This window comes from Delphinus delphis, chromosome 17, assembly GCF_949987515.2.
Source record: "Delphinus delphis chromosome 17, mDelDel1.2, whole genome shotgun sequence".
Classification (NCBI taxonomy): domain Eukaryota; kingdom Metazoa; phylum Chordata; class Mammalia; order Artiodactyla; family Delphinidae; genus Delphinus; species Delphinus delphis.
The window spans coordinates 52516221-52534130 of NC_082699.1; the positions used below are offsets into that span (position 1 = coordinate 52516221).

Sequence of the window (17910 nt, forward strand, 5' to 3'; positions counted from 1 at the left end):
TAATTATTTGCTTACACTTTTCTTCCTAACTAGACAACAGCATTTTTATGTTACTGGCTGTGTCATATTCATCTTGATTGTATCAACATGTAACATAAAACAGGCTCTCAACAGAGATTTCTGAACTTATATAATTTATATATTAAATGAATAAACACGTATTTGATTCTATAAAACTTATTAACTCTAGATTATTTCTCAAAGTGTGATCCACTGACAACATGCATCAGAATCAGCAGGGCTGTGTATTAAAAATGCAATCTTTGAGCTCTTTATCATTAACAAAAATGCCATTCTTTACCTTGTAAAAACAAGGATGAATATTCCCGCCACCTACAGATAAACAAAACAAGTAGTAGAAGTGTGGGTACTAAACCAACTTTTCCTCAAATATTTCTCGAGATGTAATCTACGATAGAGTCCTTAATCTGACGGCCCGTAGGTAATTGAAAACGCTCCTAACTGCAATGGAGTTTCTCTTTTAAGAACTGGGTCTCGGCCAGAGGAAACAGAAGCAGAAGGTCCTCCAAAAAGGTGTGACTTCTCAACGCACACGTTTACAGGGAATGCTCCAGGAGGAAGGCCTGCCCTGAGCTCTCTCCGCAGCAGGGGCCAGGCGGGCGGAGCCCAGAAAGCACCCGCATGCAGGACCTCGGAGCACGGGCAGCGGAGCCTAGAGCCGGCCCAGGGTCCCGCTACGGCAGAGCCACTCGAAGGCGGCTCCCTTGGGGGCCGGGGATGGGCATCATTCTCCAGAACCAGCCACTCTGGTCCACCCCTGCCCGGCAGGCCGTGAGGAAGGCCACGGTCGCCTGGCTACCCGGAGTCAGAAAAGAAGAAAATGCGGGAAGCGTCGAGTTTCGGAAGCCAAAAGGAGAAAGGAACATAGTGCTAGGGGGCACCGCCGCTACCCACCTGCGTCAAGCTCCAGCTGGTAACAGGGCAGTGGCTCGAGGGAAAGCTTATAACCCTCGAAGCGGGGATCCAACAGAGGTCTCTTCACCCGCAGGGAGCAATTAGCGGCCACCTCCATCGCCTTCCGGGGGCCTAGCGTGAGAATTAATAAAGTTCGGGTTGAAAGGTCCGCGCTTCACGCATATTACCGTGGCTGGGAGGCGGCGTGCTTCCCATCCCAGAAAACACTGCGGCGTAACATCCCTTCTGGGTAATGTAGTGCCCACGGGGAAGTTGGCTCTGTTGCATATTGGGATATGTAGTTTTTAGAGAACTTAATGCCCGTGTGACAGCAGGATCTGGACTCTCTTACCCAGAGGGCCGAGCGACCAGGAGGCGGCCCGCGCTGGTTAAATTCTCACATTATAGGCAGGGTGGCGAGACCCCGCCCCGGAAATGCGTGTGCTAGCTTTCTGTGTGCTTAGGTGCCCGAGCTACTGAGGGTCTAGGTCCGGGCAGCCGAAGAGTGTGGTAGGTAACGGTCGTCAGCGCAAGGGTCATTTCGTCGCTGGGAAGGGACGGCCCTCGCCCGCGGTGATGGTGGTGAGCTATGCCCGTGGTCCTCAGGGCCGGGACCCGGGCCCAGCCCAGGCTCCTTTCGATGTGCTGTCTTTCGTTAGCTTCCCCGACCCGCGCTCGCGGGCCTGTAGGGCTCTCCGACAGGGCGTGCTACCGGAGTTGGCCTGAAGCCAGTCCTCGCTTTGTTTTCTGGCTCCTCCCCTCCCGCCTCTCCCGCTGTCTCCGCCCTATTCTGTTTTCCCAAAGACTGTCTGAACTGGGAGGGATCCCCTAGCGCCCTTGTTTTACCAGTGAGAAAACTGAGGCCTTTAAGAACTGACTTGTCCAAGGTCACTCTCCGTATTTTGGGGGCCAAGGCGAGATCAAGTTCAGTATTCTGCTAATGGTACGGACTAGACCTTAGTATTATTTTGAAAATGTTAGCCTCCAACTGCAAAAGCAAACATATCCTAGTCACTTCTCAACCTCTCCTTTTTCCTGTTCCATTAAAAAAAAAAAAAAAAAAAAACAACTCTGAAAACTCACTGCCAGTCTTGAGTCTTCATAGAGGTGGCGAGCGAGGTTGGGGACAACAAAAGTAGTCTCAAGTTGGTGACAGATAAGTGGAGTAACGTTACCTTATTCCAAGTTTTACAGTTTATCCTCCCTGTCCTTTTTACACCGTTTTGGTTGTCCGTTTTTACTGAAAACTGAGAATTTTCTAAGTTAGGAATTAATTTGGTATTTGTTTTCTCATTAACCCAACCAGCAAGCTTTGATAAAGAGCATATACACACACACATACTTAAAGCTAGTTTGGCAGTTGTAATTCTGGGTACATACTAATGGAAAGTAAAGTAAAGCACTTCAGATCCTTACCCAGGAATTTCATTTTTCACAAACTGTGCTTACTCTTCTATTGATATTTAGGTTATATAGCTTCCCCCAAATTTTGAATACAGTTAATTAAGATGCAGAAATGATTAGCAGTCAGTTATTATGTGTGGTTAAAGTATTTTGCGGCTTCTGGGGTCACAGAACCTGAGTTCAAGTCCTGCCTTCACCACTTTTCTATCTCGGTGCCTCAGTTTCCTCATCTGTAAAATACAAACTATGTTAATAGTACTTGCATAAAAGAATAAGATCTGGGAATTAAATGAGATTAAAAACTCAGTGCGTTAGCTCAGTTCCAGGTACATAAGTGTTTAATAAATGTTACAGTAATTGTCATTATCTAGAGACTTATTAATAAAGGGTACATGGGGGAAGAAAATTGTAAAGTCATGATCATGACTTCTTGGGATGCAGTAAATAATATTAGGAGTAAGGACCTTGTTAACATATTGTTGAAATTTATCACCCCTTCAGTTGATAGACAGAATGTTAAATGTGTTGAGGTGCTTGAGAGGATTTAGAAGAAAATGCTTTGTAAGTGTTCTATATCTGAAAATACATGTTGATGTTCAGGTTAGCAAGATGAACAAAGATGCGCAGATGAGAGCAGCAATTAACCAAAAGTTGATAGAAACTGGAGAAAGAGAACGGTAAGTAATCGATTGTGTTAATTAATTACACTTAACATCTTTAAATTACAGTTATAAGAATCTAAAAAGTAACAAAACTGATGTCAGTGGAAATAATTACAGAAAATTGAGATTATCAAAAGCAATTCCTAACATCTGTTAAAAATGCTTAGGTCTGTTCAATATTGCAAGACTTGGAGGGAAGTGGATCACGTACAAAGATGAACAGGAAGTGACTCTCTCTCAAAAAATGTCTAATCTAATGGAGAAGAAAAATACATACCCAGATAACTACAATTGAAGATAAAATGTTACCCACTTTTTAACAGGGAGACAACATGATGGACCAGTTTCAGTTACCAAGCTCTCTTAACCTCAGAGCAATGTGTGCTATTCCTACTCTCTGAAACATTCTTCTTCCTTCCCTCCATCTTTAACTAATTCTAGCTCATTATCAGGTCTTAATTTAAGTATCATCTCTTCTAGAAATCTGTTAACTCCCAAATACCTTGTTCCATCATAGTATTTAATCACTTTGTATTATAATCACCTCCTTTGCTAGTTTGTATCAATAGAATCTGAGTTCCTTGACAGCAGAAATACTACTGTATACTGAGCATCGTGCCTAGCACATAATTGGCCAGGTAAATATTTGAAGAATGAACAGGTTTGGAAGTACAGAGGAGAGTCTAAGGAATCAAAAAAGGCTTCCAGGAGCAGAGTGATAAATTGTATGAGAGAAATATATATAAGGAACAAGAGGGATCTCTCAGTTCTACCTGGGGATTAAGGTAATCAGTAAAGCTCTCACAGAATAGTAGAAGTGGTACTTCAGCTGGATAAGAAGGATTCGCAGTTCCCCAACCCGGTAAAGGAGAAAGGACAGTCTAGGCAAATGGAACCGAATATGCAAAGTCAAAGAGATTTGTTACAATATGATAATATTCTGGGGAACTGTGCAGTTAAAATGTGAAAGACAGTGGACAGGAGAAATGTGGCTTTTGTATAATCAGAAATCTTTCCATTCACAATGATAAGAAACTGAACTCAGTAACTGGCTCAGCCAATTTCCATATAAGATCGTGTGACTAAAAGTCTAGGGCTTGAAGGTGCTTCAGGCACTCAAAAATTGTTGCCAAGAACATGTCTGTCTTTCCGTCTCTCATCTCTGCTTTCCTCTCTGTTGGCTTTATTCTCAAGAAGGCACTACCCACAAGGTGGCAGAAATTAGCGGTTCAAAATTTACATCTCTCCACCTGAGACTACCGTTCGCCTAGTAGTTTCAGCAAAGGACCTAGCTAGATTACCATCCTACTTAAGGTAATAGACCATTCATAATCAGCGTTGCCTAGGTCACATTTCCATTGCTAGAGCCCTACCCGGATTTCTTACACCGAGAGTTGTGGAGTGTTTTTACTGTCAAAGAAATGGCAGGAAAATAGGTGGTAGTTTGCAAAAACATCTGTTGTTGATTTTATCCTTGGGTGGTGGGAGTCATTAAAAAATTCTAAGAAAGGGACTGACTAGGTCATATTTGCACTTTAGGAATGTTATTTTGGCAGTATGGAGGATAGACTTGAAGGGCTAGAGATAAATTGCAGAAGATAATAGGTTAAAAGTGGAAAACAGCAAAAATGGAAAGGAGAACTTACAGGTTTTTTTTTTTTAAGTAAAATCAACAACCCTTGACATGAGGAATGAGGAAGAAGAAAGCCTCTAGAACAGTGCCTTGGGAAACTGAGAGGATAATATTGCCAATAACGGGTGTAGGGTATTATGTATTACTGTTTTTTTATCTGTTTTCATTCATGCAGCTTAAAGTTACTGAGTTTCTACCATATGCCATGTCCTGTTAGGTGCTGGAGATATAGTAGTGAACAAAATGAAGCCTGTTCTTTTACACAGCTTACATTCTAATGGGAGGAGACAGAAAATAATATGTAATATGTCAGATGGTGATGAGTTCTAGAGGAAAAATAAAGCAGAGAATAATCAGGTGTGTTATTTTGGATAAGAAAAAAAAAGTAGTCTTCACTGAGATCAAAAGGATATGAGGGAGTGAGGGGACTCTTAAGAGCCATGGTCCTGACACAGTAGCTTTCCTGGCGTTTTTTTTTCCTTGTGTGCCTTGTTGGACCTTAGTTCCTGGACCAGGGATGGAACCGAGGCTCCAGCAGTGAAAGCGCCAAGTCCTAACCACTGGACAGCCAGGGAGTTCCCTTGCCTGGCATTTTGAGGAACCCATGGAAACTAATAAGACTGAGTCAGCTGGGTGTAGGAAACAGTAAAGTCAGAGGCATTGCTTCGGAGGGGGCAGACCATGCAGGGTCATTTAGGTTGTAGTAAGGACTTGAAATTGTATTCTGAGTAAATTGGGAAGCCACTGGAGGGTTTTGAGCAGTGAGAGGAGAAGGACGTGTACAAGGGAAGTAGCAGGGGGATGAGTTAGGAGGCTTTGGCAACAGTCCAGTCAAGAGAAGATGGTGGCTTCAACTAGGTAGTAATGGCAGAGGTGGTGAGAAACATTTGGATTTCAGGTATATATTTTAAAACTGGAACCAATAGGATGTGCTTATGGGTTGGACGTTAGTGTTATCAAAATTGCTGAGTGGGGCTTCCCTGGTGGCGCAGTGGTTGAGAGTCCGCCTGCCGATGCAGGGGACGCAGGTTCGTGCCCCGGTCCAGGAGGATCCCACATGCCACGGAGCGGCTGGGCCCGTGAGCCATGGCCGCTGAGTCTGCGTGTCCGGAGCCTGTGCTCCGCAACAGGAGAGGCCACAACAGTGAGAGGCCCGGGTACCGCGAAAAATAATAATAATAAATAAATAAAAATAATTGCTGAGTGAAGGATGCTGCCAAGGTTTCTAGCCTGAGGATCCGGAAGAATGGAGTGGCCAGTCTGACAAGGAGAACAGCTTGAGATGGAAGAAAAGCAAGAGTTGGGTTTTGTCCCTGTTACGATTAAATGACTTAAACATCTAGATGGAAATGTCACATAGTGGATGTTAGGAATACTGAAAAAGAAGCAGTTTGGTTTGGAACTTGACATGTTTAAGCTGAGAAATGAGGTGATTTAGGTTGAAGATTGAGGTTTTATAAGACTAGGTATTGCAGAAGGATAAAATATTTTATTGCACCCATGATGCCATTAGTTGTAATACCCACCAATATTTTTTTAACCTTTAAGAATAAAGAAAATACTGCCAATTAAATTATGATAGGCATGCCAATTACTGACTTGTTAAAATGTGGGAAAGCACAGTCTTAGAATTAATGAAGTACCATAGTTAATGTGTAATTTAGAAGGATAATGAGAAAAAGGGAAGGGCAAGTCTGAGATTAGATATATAACGGGGCAATAAGAGAGCTAATGGGTAAGAATTTGTAGTTAAAGAATGGATTTTGGAGTTTGAAGATTTCAAAAGTACAGCTGCTTCAAACTCAACTAATACCCTTCTGAAGTTGTACAAAACCCACAATATTCCTGTTGGTGGAGGGAAGTAGAAAGTGTGTAAGAAGGCCAGAGAGTAGGGTTTCTTAAGAAGAATTGTACCCCATCCACTTCATTGAATTTTACTGATGACAAAAATGAGGCCCAGCATTTAAATGACTTGCATAAGACCAAAGAACTTTTTAGTGGTAGAACCAAGATTAGGCCATGGTTAAAGTTTTATAACTGGAAGGTGGGATTTTTAATTGAACAGTTGAAGCTTTGCTTCAAGCATTCCTATCTAAGATATTGTACACTTGAACACTATCGTAGTTTAATTTGGAAACACTTCTTTTTCAACAGCCTCAAAGAGTTGCTGAGAGCTAAATTAATTGAATGTGGCTGGAAGGATCAGTTGAAGGCACACTGTAAAGGTAATCTTTCATTTAGAAGATAAGCTAATTCCATAGCTCTCAACTGTGTTGGTTTGGAATTCATTAGAAAAATTATAGTCAGTATTTTAAGATATATTGAGTGCTCAAGCATAATTTTAAACAAATAGAAAATTGAAGCTTGATGGTAATAGATTACCTCCTCTCAGTGATAATATGTAGACCTATTCCTTAATTTTTAGAAATTTTCTTTGTGTTTCTCTTAAAACAAGTGAGGCAAGATTTCCTCTGGCATGGAATATGGAATCCCACCTTTTTTGCTGTGCCTACTCAAAGTGAAACATTAATTATTCCTAGTCTGTTTTTCTTAACACATTGAGCACTTTACGGTTGGCAGACTTACAGGAATTATATCTCCTATCTTTAACAGTGTTATTTTTGAAAAAAATCATCTATAAAAGCTCTTAGAAAATTACGTGTATTTTTAAAATTATAAAATGGGAGCTTGTTAAATTGCAATTAGGTATGGATGATTATGCCATTAGATATAATTACAAGTGTCACTAAGATGAGCCTCCTTCCTTTCTGGCTCAGCTTTTGGTATGCTGGAATTCTGGATATTTATAATGAATTCTCATATTGGTTTCTACAAATGATAATAGAAACTATATCATTAACCGGAAGAAGGCAATGTGCCAAATTAATAAAAGCATAGACTTTGAGGTCATACAGACCTTCACTGGTAAGACTAGAGCTGGATTTCAAGTCGTGTTTGAATGAGTTATTTAATCTTTAAGCCTCACTTGCCTCACCTCTGAAGTGGGAAAAATGCCCAGCCTGTCAGCTTATCGTGAATATTAAATGATGCAAAGCACCCAGCACATAATAGGGGTCCAATAAGTGTAAACTCCTTTCTCCTTCTTTTGGCCCAGCCTAGAGAAGAGAAAGGAGCGAAGGAGTTGTTCTATATTTTAATTTGGGGCTGTGAAATTACAAGTTAGACTTAAATTACAGTTTTTTCCCCTCCATACATTCAAGAGCTGATATGATTATCGTGAAATAAGATCTGTGCAGTTGTAAGTTTCCAGTTTTTTACAAATATTAGATTTGAATTTACAGTTCAGATTCATTCTAAGTGTTATAATTATTTTATGTTTTTGATCTGGTGAATACATACTGTGTTTAAGGTTGAAATAAACCTTCATTAGAAAAGAAAAAAAGAAGTGTCCTCTTTTTTTTTTTTTAAAGACCAGTCTGTACTCTAAAAACATGATCTTAACCCTTCCTCTATGAAAATCTTTCTTACAGATAATGATTTTAAATGATATGATTTGTTTTTTGCTTTTGCATAAGAGGTAATTAAAGAAAAAGGACTAGAACACGTTACTGTTGATGACTTGGTGGCTGAAATCACACCAAAAGGCAGAGGTAAGGAATGAATACAAATTGTGTGAAAGGAATTGTGGGCTAAGACATGATTTTTTTTTCTCTCTTTTGCTGGTGCAGCTTTTCTTTCTTTTTACAAGGAAAAGCACCCTTTCCAAAATTATGTGGGTACTTGCATCTCCTCTTTGGGAAGAGTTATAGTTGCCTCACCAACTTTTGTGCATGGTCTTGAGTAACAAACAAGTAAGAGGTGTAAAACGTTTTTGCACTGTTAAAACAGTACACAAATGTAAGTTGATGTGGTTGTTAGAACAGATCATTTTTATAATACAGGATTTTGTAGAGGCAAATATTACCTGAAGCTAGGATTTGTAAACTTTAGCCTGATATTTAATAATTCAGAGCTTTACACCAGCCCCTGAGTCATTGCTCTCTTTCCTTACTAAAAATAAACAAAAATGTCTTCTTGAATGTCTAATTACGAATTTGGTAGCTCCATAACTTCATGGTCAGGGTAATTCATATTTAAGACTCATACTTCAACTACCTTCTTAATTTCTCCCTTTAATACCTTGTTTAGAGAAGCCAAAGGAAAGAGAGGAAGTAGTATATTAACAAACTATTAACAAAATATTTATATGTAATAAGTATTAAGTCAGGAATTACATCATATAATTAAGTGTAACGAGATTATTTTCATCATTTCATTTGAGGAAGTCAGTCGGGGGAGGGAGAGTTGTATTGTAAGTGGAAGCAGGTAAATTAGATGACCCGTTAGTTATTTCCTCACACAGAAATAGTAAAAAGAATTTTAAGTGTGAAAAGTAAATGATTTTAAAATTATTACTAAGGAATACTAGTCCCCTGAACTGCTACCATGTGGAAAGAGCGACAACATCTCGTGGTCCTTTCCAGCCATCTTTTTAGGGCTGTTTACAGCTAAACAACATGACTTTTTTGGTCAATCATGTCTCAGGAAAAGGAGGGGGGAAAAGCAGTATTTATTGTTATCCCCATGGATTTATGTTTTAAAATAAATTTCTGTAATTTCTTTTTCTACTTTTCTTCTGTAATTTATGCTTAATCTGTTAACATTTAAGAACTTAATCTGTTAACAGGGTAGAAATCATCCTTTGCTTCTCCTTCAATACTTGTGTGTTGGACATTTCAATCCGTTGTAGCTCCCTTGCTAGAGAATGAGCAAAAAAGAAAAGAGAAGTAAAAATAAATCTTTTCTTTTATTTTCATAGTGTTCTTTTTATTGTCAAGAGAGGTATTTGTTTTTATTTTTTAAATTAACATACAGTAAAAATGAACCTTTTTTAGTGTCAGTTCTATGAACTTTATACACATGTATAGATGCACTCTAAAAAACTCCCTTCAAGCTGTTCCTTCATAGTCACACCACATCTCTAACCCCAAGGCAGTTGATCTGTTCTCCATCACCATAATTTTGATTAAAAGTATATTTAACATACATAATGATCACATTTGCAGTGGACTTGAATTAATTATGTAGTCTTTATTTCTAGGCAGGCTTACAGTAAATTTATAAAGAGGAGTATCTGTATAGTTAATTCCCTATTGTCCTTATTTTTAGTAGCCAAAAAGGGGGAAAATAGTGTAGATTTATTTATTGACATTTAATATTAATTTAAATTTCAAAGAGCAGGGCTTTTTTTCCTTTTTTTTTTTTTTTTCCCATGCCACAACACGGCTTGCAGGATCTCCGTTTCCCAACCAGGGATTGAACTCGGGCCACACAACAGTGAAAGCCTGGGATCCTAGCCACTAGGCCACCAGAGAACTCCCGTTTTCCCATTTTTTGTTTAATATTCTGAGTAGATAATACAGTTACATGGTTCAAAATTTTTAAAATAAGCCTATAACAAATACAGCTACTGTTGAAGCTTTTGCATCTTTGCTCATTCAAGTATATGCATTTATTTCAATACAGTATTGCCAAATTACCTTTCCCAAAATGTTTTGTCAGTTTATTCTCCCACCAGCTAATATGAGAGGGCCAGTTTTCCCTCAGTCTTGCCAATATATACATTACTGACCTTTGGATTTTAGCCAGTCTCATTGGTAAAACATGCTATCTGAATGTGGTTTTAATTTTCATTTGTTGTGAGGTTAAACTCCTTTTACATTCAAGAACTATATGCCTCTCCTTTTCTTCATCTCCTTTGCTCATTTTTCTGTAAGCCTGCTGCTCTTTTTCATATCAAATTGAAGAAATTGTGTAGTAGAGAGATTAGCAGTGTTTTCTCAGTTTTTGTTTTGGTTTATGGTAATTTTGACCAAGCTTATTAAGTTGTTGCATTTGAATCAAATTCATTAATCTTTTACAGCCTCTGTTTAAAAAAGGCCTTTTCTATTCCTAGTTTACAGAATTTTCACATGTGCAATATATTTTTAGGTATTGGATAATTCATTCAAATAATGAATTGCAAATATACTTTATTTTCTCAAATGTCTTTATTTTTTTATTGAAGCATAAGGGTTACTTTTGAAATTATTTTGTTGGTAGTCCTGAATAAAATACCAAATCTCAAATTGACGTATATTAATTGGGATCTTCTTTACTCTTATGTTTTTATTTTTATATTTCAGCCCTGGTACCTGACAGTGTAAAGAAGGAGCTCCTACAAAGAATAAGAACATTCCTTGCTCAGCATGCCAGCCTTTAAGATTGAATTAGATTGTGTTGTTTTGTGGTTTTATTTCTGAAAGTAAAACTTGCCATAAATTAGGAATTGATTTCCCAAAATAAAATCCTTTTTTGTATGATGGTATACAGTTTTCAGTAATGATGTATACAATTGTATTGATTTTTTTCCCTAAATGTGTTATTTTAATAAATATCTCATGAATGAGTTTGAAGTTTCCTTGGATTTTGGAATAAATGGGACTTTATTAATAGTTCATCAGATTTGTTAAGAGAAAAAGTCAAGCAGTGAATATAGTTTAAGTGTTAAGTATGTAAATGTTAAGTAAGCAAATCTCTGTAATAACAGTTGAGGAGAGGTAAGCAGCCTCTTCTGATTGTTTGGTTGTAGTGTATGCCTCTTTTGAATTCCTATAATATTTTATAATATATGTCCCACCTTGTACTACAGATATCTTATTTCTTATTTGTTATAAACGCTGAGGGTTAGGACCGGGTCTTACTCATCTTTATGTGCCTTCCTTATTCCTCAAAGAATTTACCATCTTATTGGAAGAGAGAACATTTGCAAACTGGCTCCATACCAAGCTCCTCTCACATACTCTACTCATCTGAACTTTGAAAGCAGAAACTAAATTGCATCCCCACTTACTAAGGTCAAGAAAGAACTTAATGGGAAATAATCTCCACCCATAGCTTTACTGACATCAAGATTGGCAAATCCATGGACTTTTGTCTATTCTTATGTGACCTCTGCTGGAAAACAAGAATGTTGACCATCCGGCCACTTGGAACTCTTCCCACTGCTCACGTTGTTTATACCTACCACTGGAAGCTCCTTCTGTTTCTTGTGGATACCTTTTGCTGTATGGAACTTTAAATAATGGTGTTTCTTAGTGCTCCCTCTGGGCCCTCTGCCTAATGATATAATTTCCTGGGCAGATACCAGGAAAGTTGGGTCGGACCATGGCTTCAAATACTAACAGGTTGCTAAATGTTAAATTGCATCTCCAGCCCAGCCTCCAGATCCATACACTCAACTGCTATGGATCAGCTTCCTTGAATGTTCCATAAACACCTCAAACTGACCCCACCTGAGAGTGATTTTCTTTTTCCTCCAGTAACTGCCCCTACTGTGTGGTGCCTCCCAGACATACAGATTACCTGAGGAGCTTGTTAAAATACTGATTCTGAAGGTAAGGGATACGGCACAAGATTCTGTATTTCAGGCAAGCTTCTCAAACATGCTTGTGCTGCTGATCAAGACCATTTTGAGTGTAGCAAGACTAAATTGTCCCCCTGCCTGCTTAACTTAGGCCCTCTTAGTTCAAGCCCAGATTACTTCAGTCGGCTCTTAATATTTCCGCACTCCAGTTGCTCCGTGTTTCCTCCAATATATCTTCCATATTATTGCCTAAGTGACCTTACTAAAATTCAAGCCTGGTCATTTTATTCCCCTACTTGAGATTTCTCAATAACTTCTTAGTTTGCAAGGTAAAATTCAAGCTCTGCCGTACCACCTAGGCCCTTCTTGATCTGCCATTTACTTATTTCTCTGGGTAAAGAGGCCCCAAAAGTACCAAGTTGTTACACCTGTAATACATTGGAAAATCCACGAAAATGGAAAGCCTTTCTACTTACGGCATTCCTACTTGCCCTTCAAAATTCAGCTTGAGTCATTGCCGAAATATTCTGACGTTTCTTGCTCTGGTTTAGATTCCCCACCACTGTTTTTCGGTAAGAAGCACCTGTGCCTAATTTCAACACTGGTTTTCCAACTTCAACATGCATCTCCTGGAGGGAAGGAAACATGACTAATTTTTACTTTGTATGATACTCATTTGTGGGTGAATGGACAAAGGAATATATGAATGCACTAGTGAATGAACATTATAGGAGCACCAAAGAAGGTAACAATTGAGTGTAGCTGAGGAAAGCCTTTATGTTAATTCTTGGTTCATGTTCTAGAGATACAACTTTATATTTCTGATGAATTTATAGTTTAAGTGTAGTCATTGAACCAACTAGACTTAATTATGTAAATTTTGAGTCCAAGATACACACACAAAAAATCATAAAACTACCCCAAAGAATTTTTTGTTTCGCCTCATCTCTTGTAAAGCAATGATCCAAAGTAATGATAGTTATATTCACCATTCTGCTACCGATTATCAAAAAGGAAACAATGTTAAATGGTACATAAATGTTAAAAATGAGTAGTTTTTATTTCATACTACTGTATATGAAAGCGAATCAAAAATTGCTCATAGAAATAACTTTTAATAGCTCAAAAGCAAATATGAGAAAATGGAAAACAAGTTATTATGAAAATATTTTGAAATGGAACAAAAATAGCTGAATCAAAAATATGTAATAGCAATTCAAAATACTAAAGAGCCTAGATTTAAAATAATAATGCTGAGAACTCCCCCACCACCTCTAGGGTTTTTTTTGACATCTTAGAAATTACAGTTTGCATCTAGAACACTGATACCTTTTAAATAAACGGACTTTGTGTATATTTTGACTCACATCACTGATTTATGTAAACTAGGAACACATTCTTTAAAAATCTTGCACCCTTTCGTGCTCAATGTTGGAAATTCAATAGAAGATTACTGTTACATGACTGTGCTGGGTGAGTAAAATACTAATTAAGATTACCATAAGCTCCTCTTGTGTAGGATTAAAGAAGACCTAAGTAAATTATTTATGTAAGCGCTTTGCTCTGGCATCACAAGTGTATCATTTGGTTGCACAGTGCAAAGCCAGGGCCTGGGTTTTCTGGGGATTGGTAATTGGATATGGGACATTTCATAACTTGAAAAAAGACTCCATCCAACTCAAGAGAATTGTGACAGCTGCTCAGTAGCTGATGTTGGAAATGATCCAATGTGTGTGTGTGTGTGTGTTAACCCTTCTTGTAAATGGCTATCTCATGTTACTCAGTGACTCCATAAAAACCCCTCATATTTACCATTAGAAACCACACAAAAGTCATTGGATGAATCTTCCAAGAAAACTAAGAGGTGCAATCAGACAATTTGAACTGTGGTCTCATCTATTATACTGAATTATCAGGTAAGGCTGACTCTTCTGCCTCAGTTTCCTCATCTGCTCAACAGATCTGATAATGCTGACCTGGAAAGAATGAAAATAATTTTTAAAACTGTAAATATTATTAGGATAATTATAAAAAGCAATCTGGGTAATCAGAAAAAGCAATATGGATTCACATTACTCCTAGGAAAAACTAAAAATATGTAATTATTTACTATGTGTCTTCTAGATTTATTTAGATACATGAATTACACTTGTGTGGAAAATAGCTGCTTTTATTTTTCAGGAACTTATAAATAATATTAATTGCCATGAGAATACCTACAAAAATAAAGACCAGCATAACTTGATCAGAATAGAAAAAAAATCACTATAATGGCACTTAGCAGGATGAGTTGAAATTATCTTTTTACCCTCGTTTTACTATGACACAAACTGTATCCCACTTATCTTTTGATCTTCGGTGTGAAACAGTAAATTCTTGACATGTTCTTTTAAATGAATTAAAAAACCTGTTTATTCCAGACTTCACATTTATTTGGTTATTCTGCTTATCAGCCACCAGGGGGCATTTGAAACCTGTATGTTGATCCTCTCTGGGGCTCACTGAAATGTGTTCTCATTTCAACAGGCCCAAAAGCAGGCCAGTCAGCTTTTTCAAGATGAAAGTGTAATTGAATTAAAGCTTAATATGAGGACCTCAGAATGTGCTTCTACTATAAATTAAGATGAAGCTACACTGAGATGTTATTTTACTGGGATAAGAATAATAATAATGTAGATATTATTTTACTGGGATCATTTTCTGAAGCCAATTTAGTAATTCAGGCAGCAAACTGATTTAAATAGCATACACCACAACTGAAATGATTCTATTTCAGCTATTTTATCAAAAAAGAAGCACAGTATGTAAATAAAATAATTTCCAGTATATTTTCCGTCATGCTCCTCTCTCAGAACGTCCTTTTAAAAGGTAATAATATTCATATTTTCCTTTTTCTTACTATGTAACTTTGTTAAAAAATATACATATGTGCATAAATAGAGCATTATATAGTTCCAAACCCTGTGGACATTCAATGAACGTTGGCTCATGATGACAGTGGTGAAGAAAGCCAACAAATGAAGGCAGGCAGAATCTGCACTCGTGGTGCAATGTTGCTCATAAAATAGTTTCAAGTACAGCAGCTGGTACTTACCACATCTATAAATGCTTTGGCTTTGTGCCTGGGATCACCAGAATTAAGTGATAATAAATGCCGTTCATTTACTTTATACCTTTGTATTCTAAAATTACTTGTGGAGGGCACAGCTTTGAGAATTTATCCTTCCTAGGCAGCTAGTTACATCAAAGTTGGGCTTTGGCAGGGTAAGAGGCACTAAATAGAGTAATTGAAATAGAGATGTCCATTAAACCACAGACTGTGTGACTGGGTGATTTAGGTAGTGATACACATCGTGTCATTTGGGGAGTGTTCAGTGTGGCTAGTACAGTATGTAAGTGAGTGCTCTGGTCTTCTCAGTTCTACCACTATTGTGCTTAAAGACTTCATTAGTCACTTAAATGTTCTACGTGCAGTTGCCTATCAATAACACATCTCCTTTCTGCTAGGGATGCTGGGAGTATAATAAAGTATGGGAATTCTGGGCACTCCTCTTCGGAGGTGTGACATAAAGTCAAAGTTATGGTAAAGGACTTTACAAGTCCTTATATATATGCTGTACTTTTCTCCTTGTAACGGTGCTCATAAAACAGTTTTGTGTATGCAGTCTATCTCCCATATTTTACCCCATCCATAAACATCGGGCTTTCGGCAGACTATTTCATGAAAAAGCACTGAGGCTTTCACTGATCAGCTGCATTTCCTATGTTCCTGATACAATTCTTTCACTTTACAGAGACTTTGTAGAGACCTCGTCAGTTAATGACCCCTTTATCATTATTATCCATCACTCCCTCATGTTCTCTCTTCCCTCCCTACCTGCTTAGATTTGATGGTTTATCATTAGAACTCCTATACAATAACCCTGAACTTCTCTCTTCTTTTTTTCTAATCTCACACACAGTCGTGCTTAAACCTAGTTACCCTGAGCGCTTCCTCGCTGCGTGCACCTGATCACCTGAACTCTGTTGAGGAAAATCACACAACCCTTCTGTAAGTTCCACTCTAAAATAACGACATTCTCAAAAACAACTGGCATGAACTTTTCAAAAATGTTAATGTCAAGAAAGAATGAAAGACTAAAAAAAAAAAAGACACAAAGGTCAGGAACCATTCTATGTTAAAAGAGAATGAAGATGCATTAGTATTTAAAGCAATGTGTAAATAAAGAAATAAAACAACTATTAAGAACATTATTAGGGTAATTGGAGAACTTTAAACATGAACTGTGGCACTTAAAATTCCTGAATGTTACATTTGTATTCAAGTAGAATGACCTTGTTCCACGGTGAAGCATTTAGGGGTGAAGTGTCACATTGTAACTAACTCTCCAATGGGTTCAACAACAGAAATGTATATATATTTAATATGGAGAGAGAAAGAACATGTGAATCTAACAGAAGAGGATGTAAATGCTTATTTCAGATAGGTTTGAAATTTTTCAAAGTAAAATTTTGAAAAGAAGAAATGATCACAAATCTCAACGAACACTTTTCACTGCTTAAGAACTCTCCTACGCTTTTCTAGTATTGAATATATACATTTTCCCACCCCCCTGAAACGCTTATTTCACACTCCTCCCCTGTACTAACAACACTGCCTTATGCTTTATCAAGGGACAGCTGCAATCAGACAAGAACCCAGCATCACCAAAACTACCAGCCTTCCTGAATCTGCACCCACACATCCAGCCTTTCCTCTGCCTGTGCTTCTCTCTTTCTCAATGATTGCCCTCCTGTGGTTGTCCCCCTCTTCCGTCAGAAGTTTCTCTCTAGCAGCACAGTCACTTAGCGCAGTAGTGTCCCTCTTTTATAAAAACCATGCCTTGATCACAGATCTCCCTCAAGGAACCGCCCCATTTCTCTGCTCCCATTCAAAGCAAGGAAGGCGGCATCACTGAGTTGTCTCTAGGTACTGTCTCCACTTCTTCACCTGCCACTCATTCACTCATGGAAATTACATTCCAGTGAAACTATTCATGTCAAGGTCAAGAGAGACTTACTACCTTAATCAACCTCTTGGCAGCACCGTAACAAGTGACCACTCTCCTTCCTCAGACACATTCTTTCCTTGATTTCTGAGCTACAAAACTATCTGACTTTCCGCCTAACTCACAGCTGCTTTCTGTCTTGTTTGCTGACTTCGGCTAGACCTCTAATTGTTAAGAGTTTCTCAAATCCTAATCACGTGATTTAGTTTTTTCTCTATCTGCACTCTCCCTAAATCAAGGGTTCTTAGCTGTTTTTGTGTTACCTTAGCAGTAAAGTGAAGCCTCTGAATTCTCTCCCAGAATAATATATTTAAATGCACAAAATAAAATTATTAGAATTATGCAGGAAAACTATACTAAAATATAAGATATTTCCAAATAAATGCATGATATTCCTCTTTATTAACGCAAAAATAAGGCAATGTATTTCAAACACAGGTAAGCTTCATGTATTATTATTTTAAAATATCAGTGTAAAGGCTTATTCAAGTTATTTATTAACTTGTATAAGAACATTAAATTGTGAGATGGTATTCAACAGGACAACATATATACATCATCTATACATGGTGTGTTGGACATTCCATCAATTTCAATTTTTTGTTTTAATGGTTGCAAGTATTGAAACTCTTGATTGGTTAAGATATATATATTTTTGCAAATGGAGTTAAAGCTTCTTTACCTTACTCTGCAAGGCCAAAAATCTTATCTCAAAGAACACCAGAATTCTCAAAGGCTTTTTGTGTTTAACTCTAATAAGATTTGGTTCTAAGATCAAAGGTCATAAGCTAGGACAAAATCTTTTAAAAAAAATTAATTAATGTATTTATTTTTGCTGTGTTG

General features: G+C 37.8%; 2 protein-coding genes across 4 annotated transcripts in view; one reads left to right on the forward strand and one right to left on the reverse strand.

Annotated features, from left to right (window-relative positions):
• Nucleotides 1–1114, reverse strand: part of NUDCD1 (NudC domain containing 1) — a 97301-nt gene extending 96187 nt beyond the window's left edge. For both annotated transcript variants that reach the window (XM_059995068.1, XM_059995067.1), the window contains exon 1: nucleotides 916–1114. In XM_059995068.1, coding sequence (XP_059851051.1) covers nucleotides 916–1033 — 118 coding nt within the window. In that variant the 5' untranslated portion in view covers nucleotides 1034–1114. The remainder of the gene's footprint in view (nucleotides 1–915) is intronic.
• Nucleotides 1115–1340: 226 nt separating this feature from the next.
• On the forward strand, nucleotides 1341–11063 carry ENY2 (ENY2 transcription and export complex 2 subunit). 2 transcript variants are annotated; one of them, XM_059995069.1, is made up of 5 exons: nucleotides 1341–1497; nucleotides 2920–2996; nucleotides 6769–6839; nucleotides 8151–8225; nucleotides 10800–11063. In XM_059995069.1, exons 1-5 carry the CDS (start codon nucleotides 1492–1494, stop codon nucleotides 10874–10876), a joined length of 306 nt encoding a protein of 101 aa, XP_059851052.1. In that variant the 5' UTR covers nucleotides 1341–1491; the 3' UTR covers nucleotides 10877–11063. The 2 variants fall into 2 exon arrangements, with proteins under 2 accessions (XP_059851052.1, XP_059851053.1); XM_059995070.1 differs by having other exon boundaries at nucleotides 1354–1425.
• Nucleotides 11064–17910: the final 6847 nt, after the last annotated feature.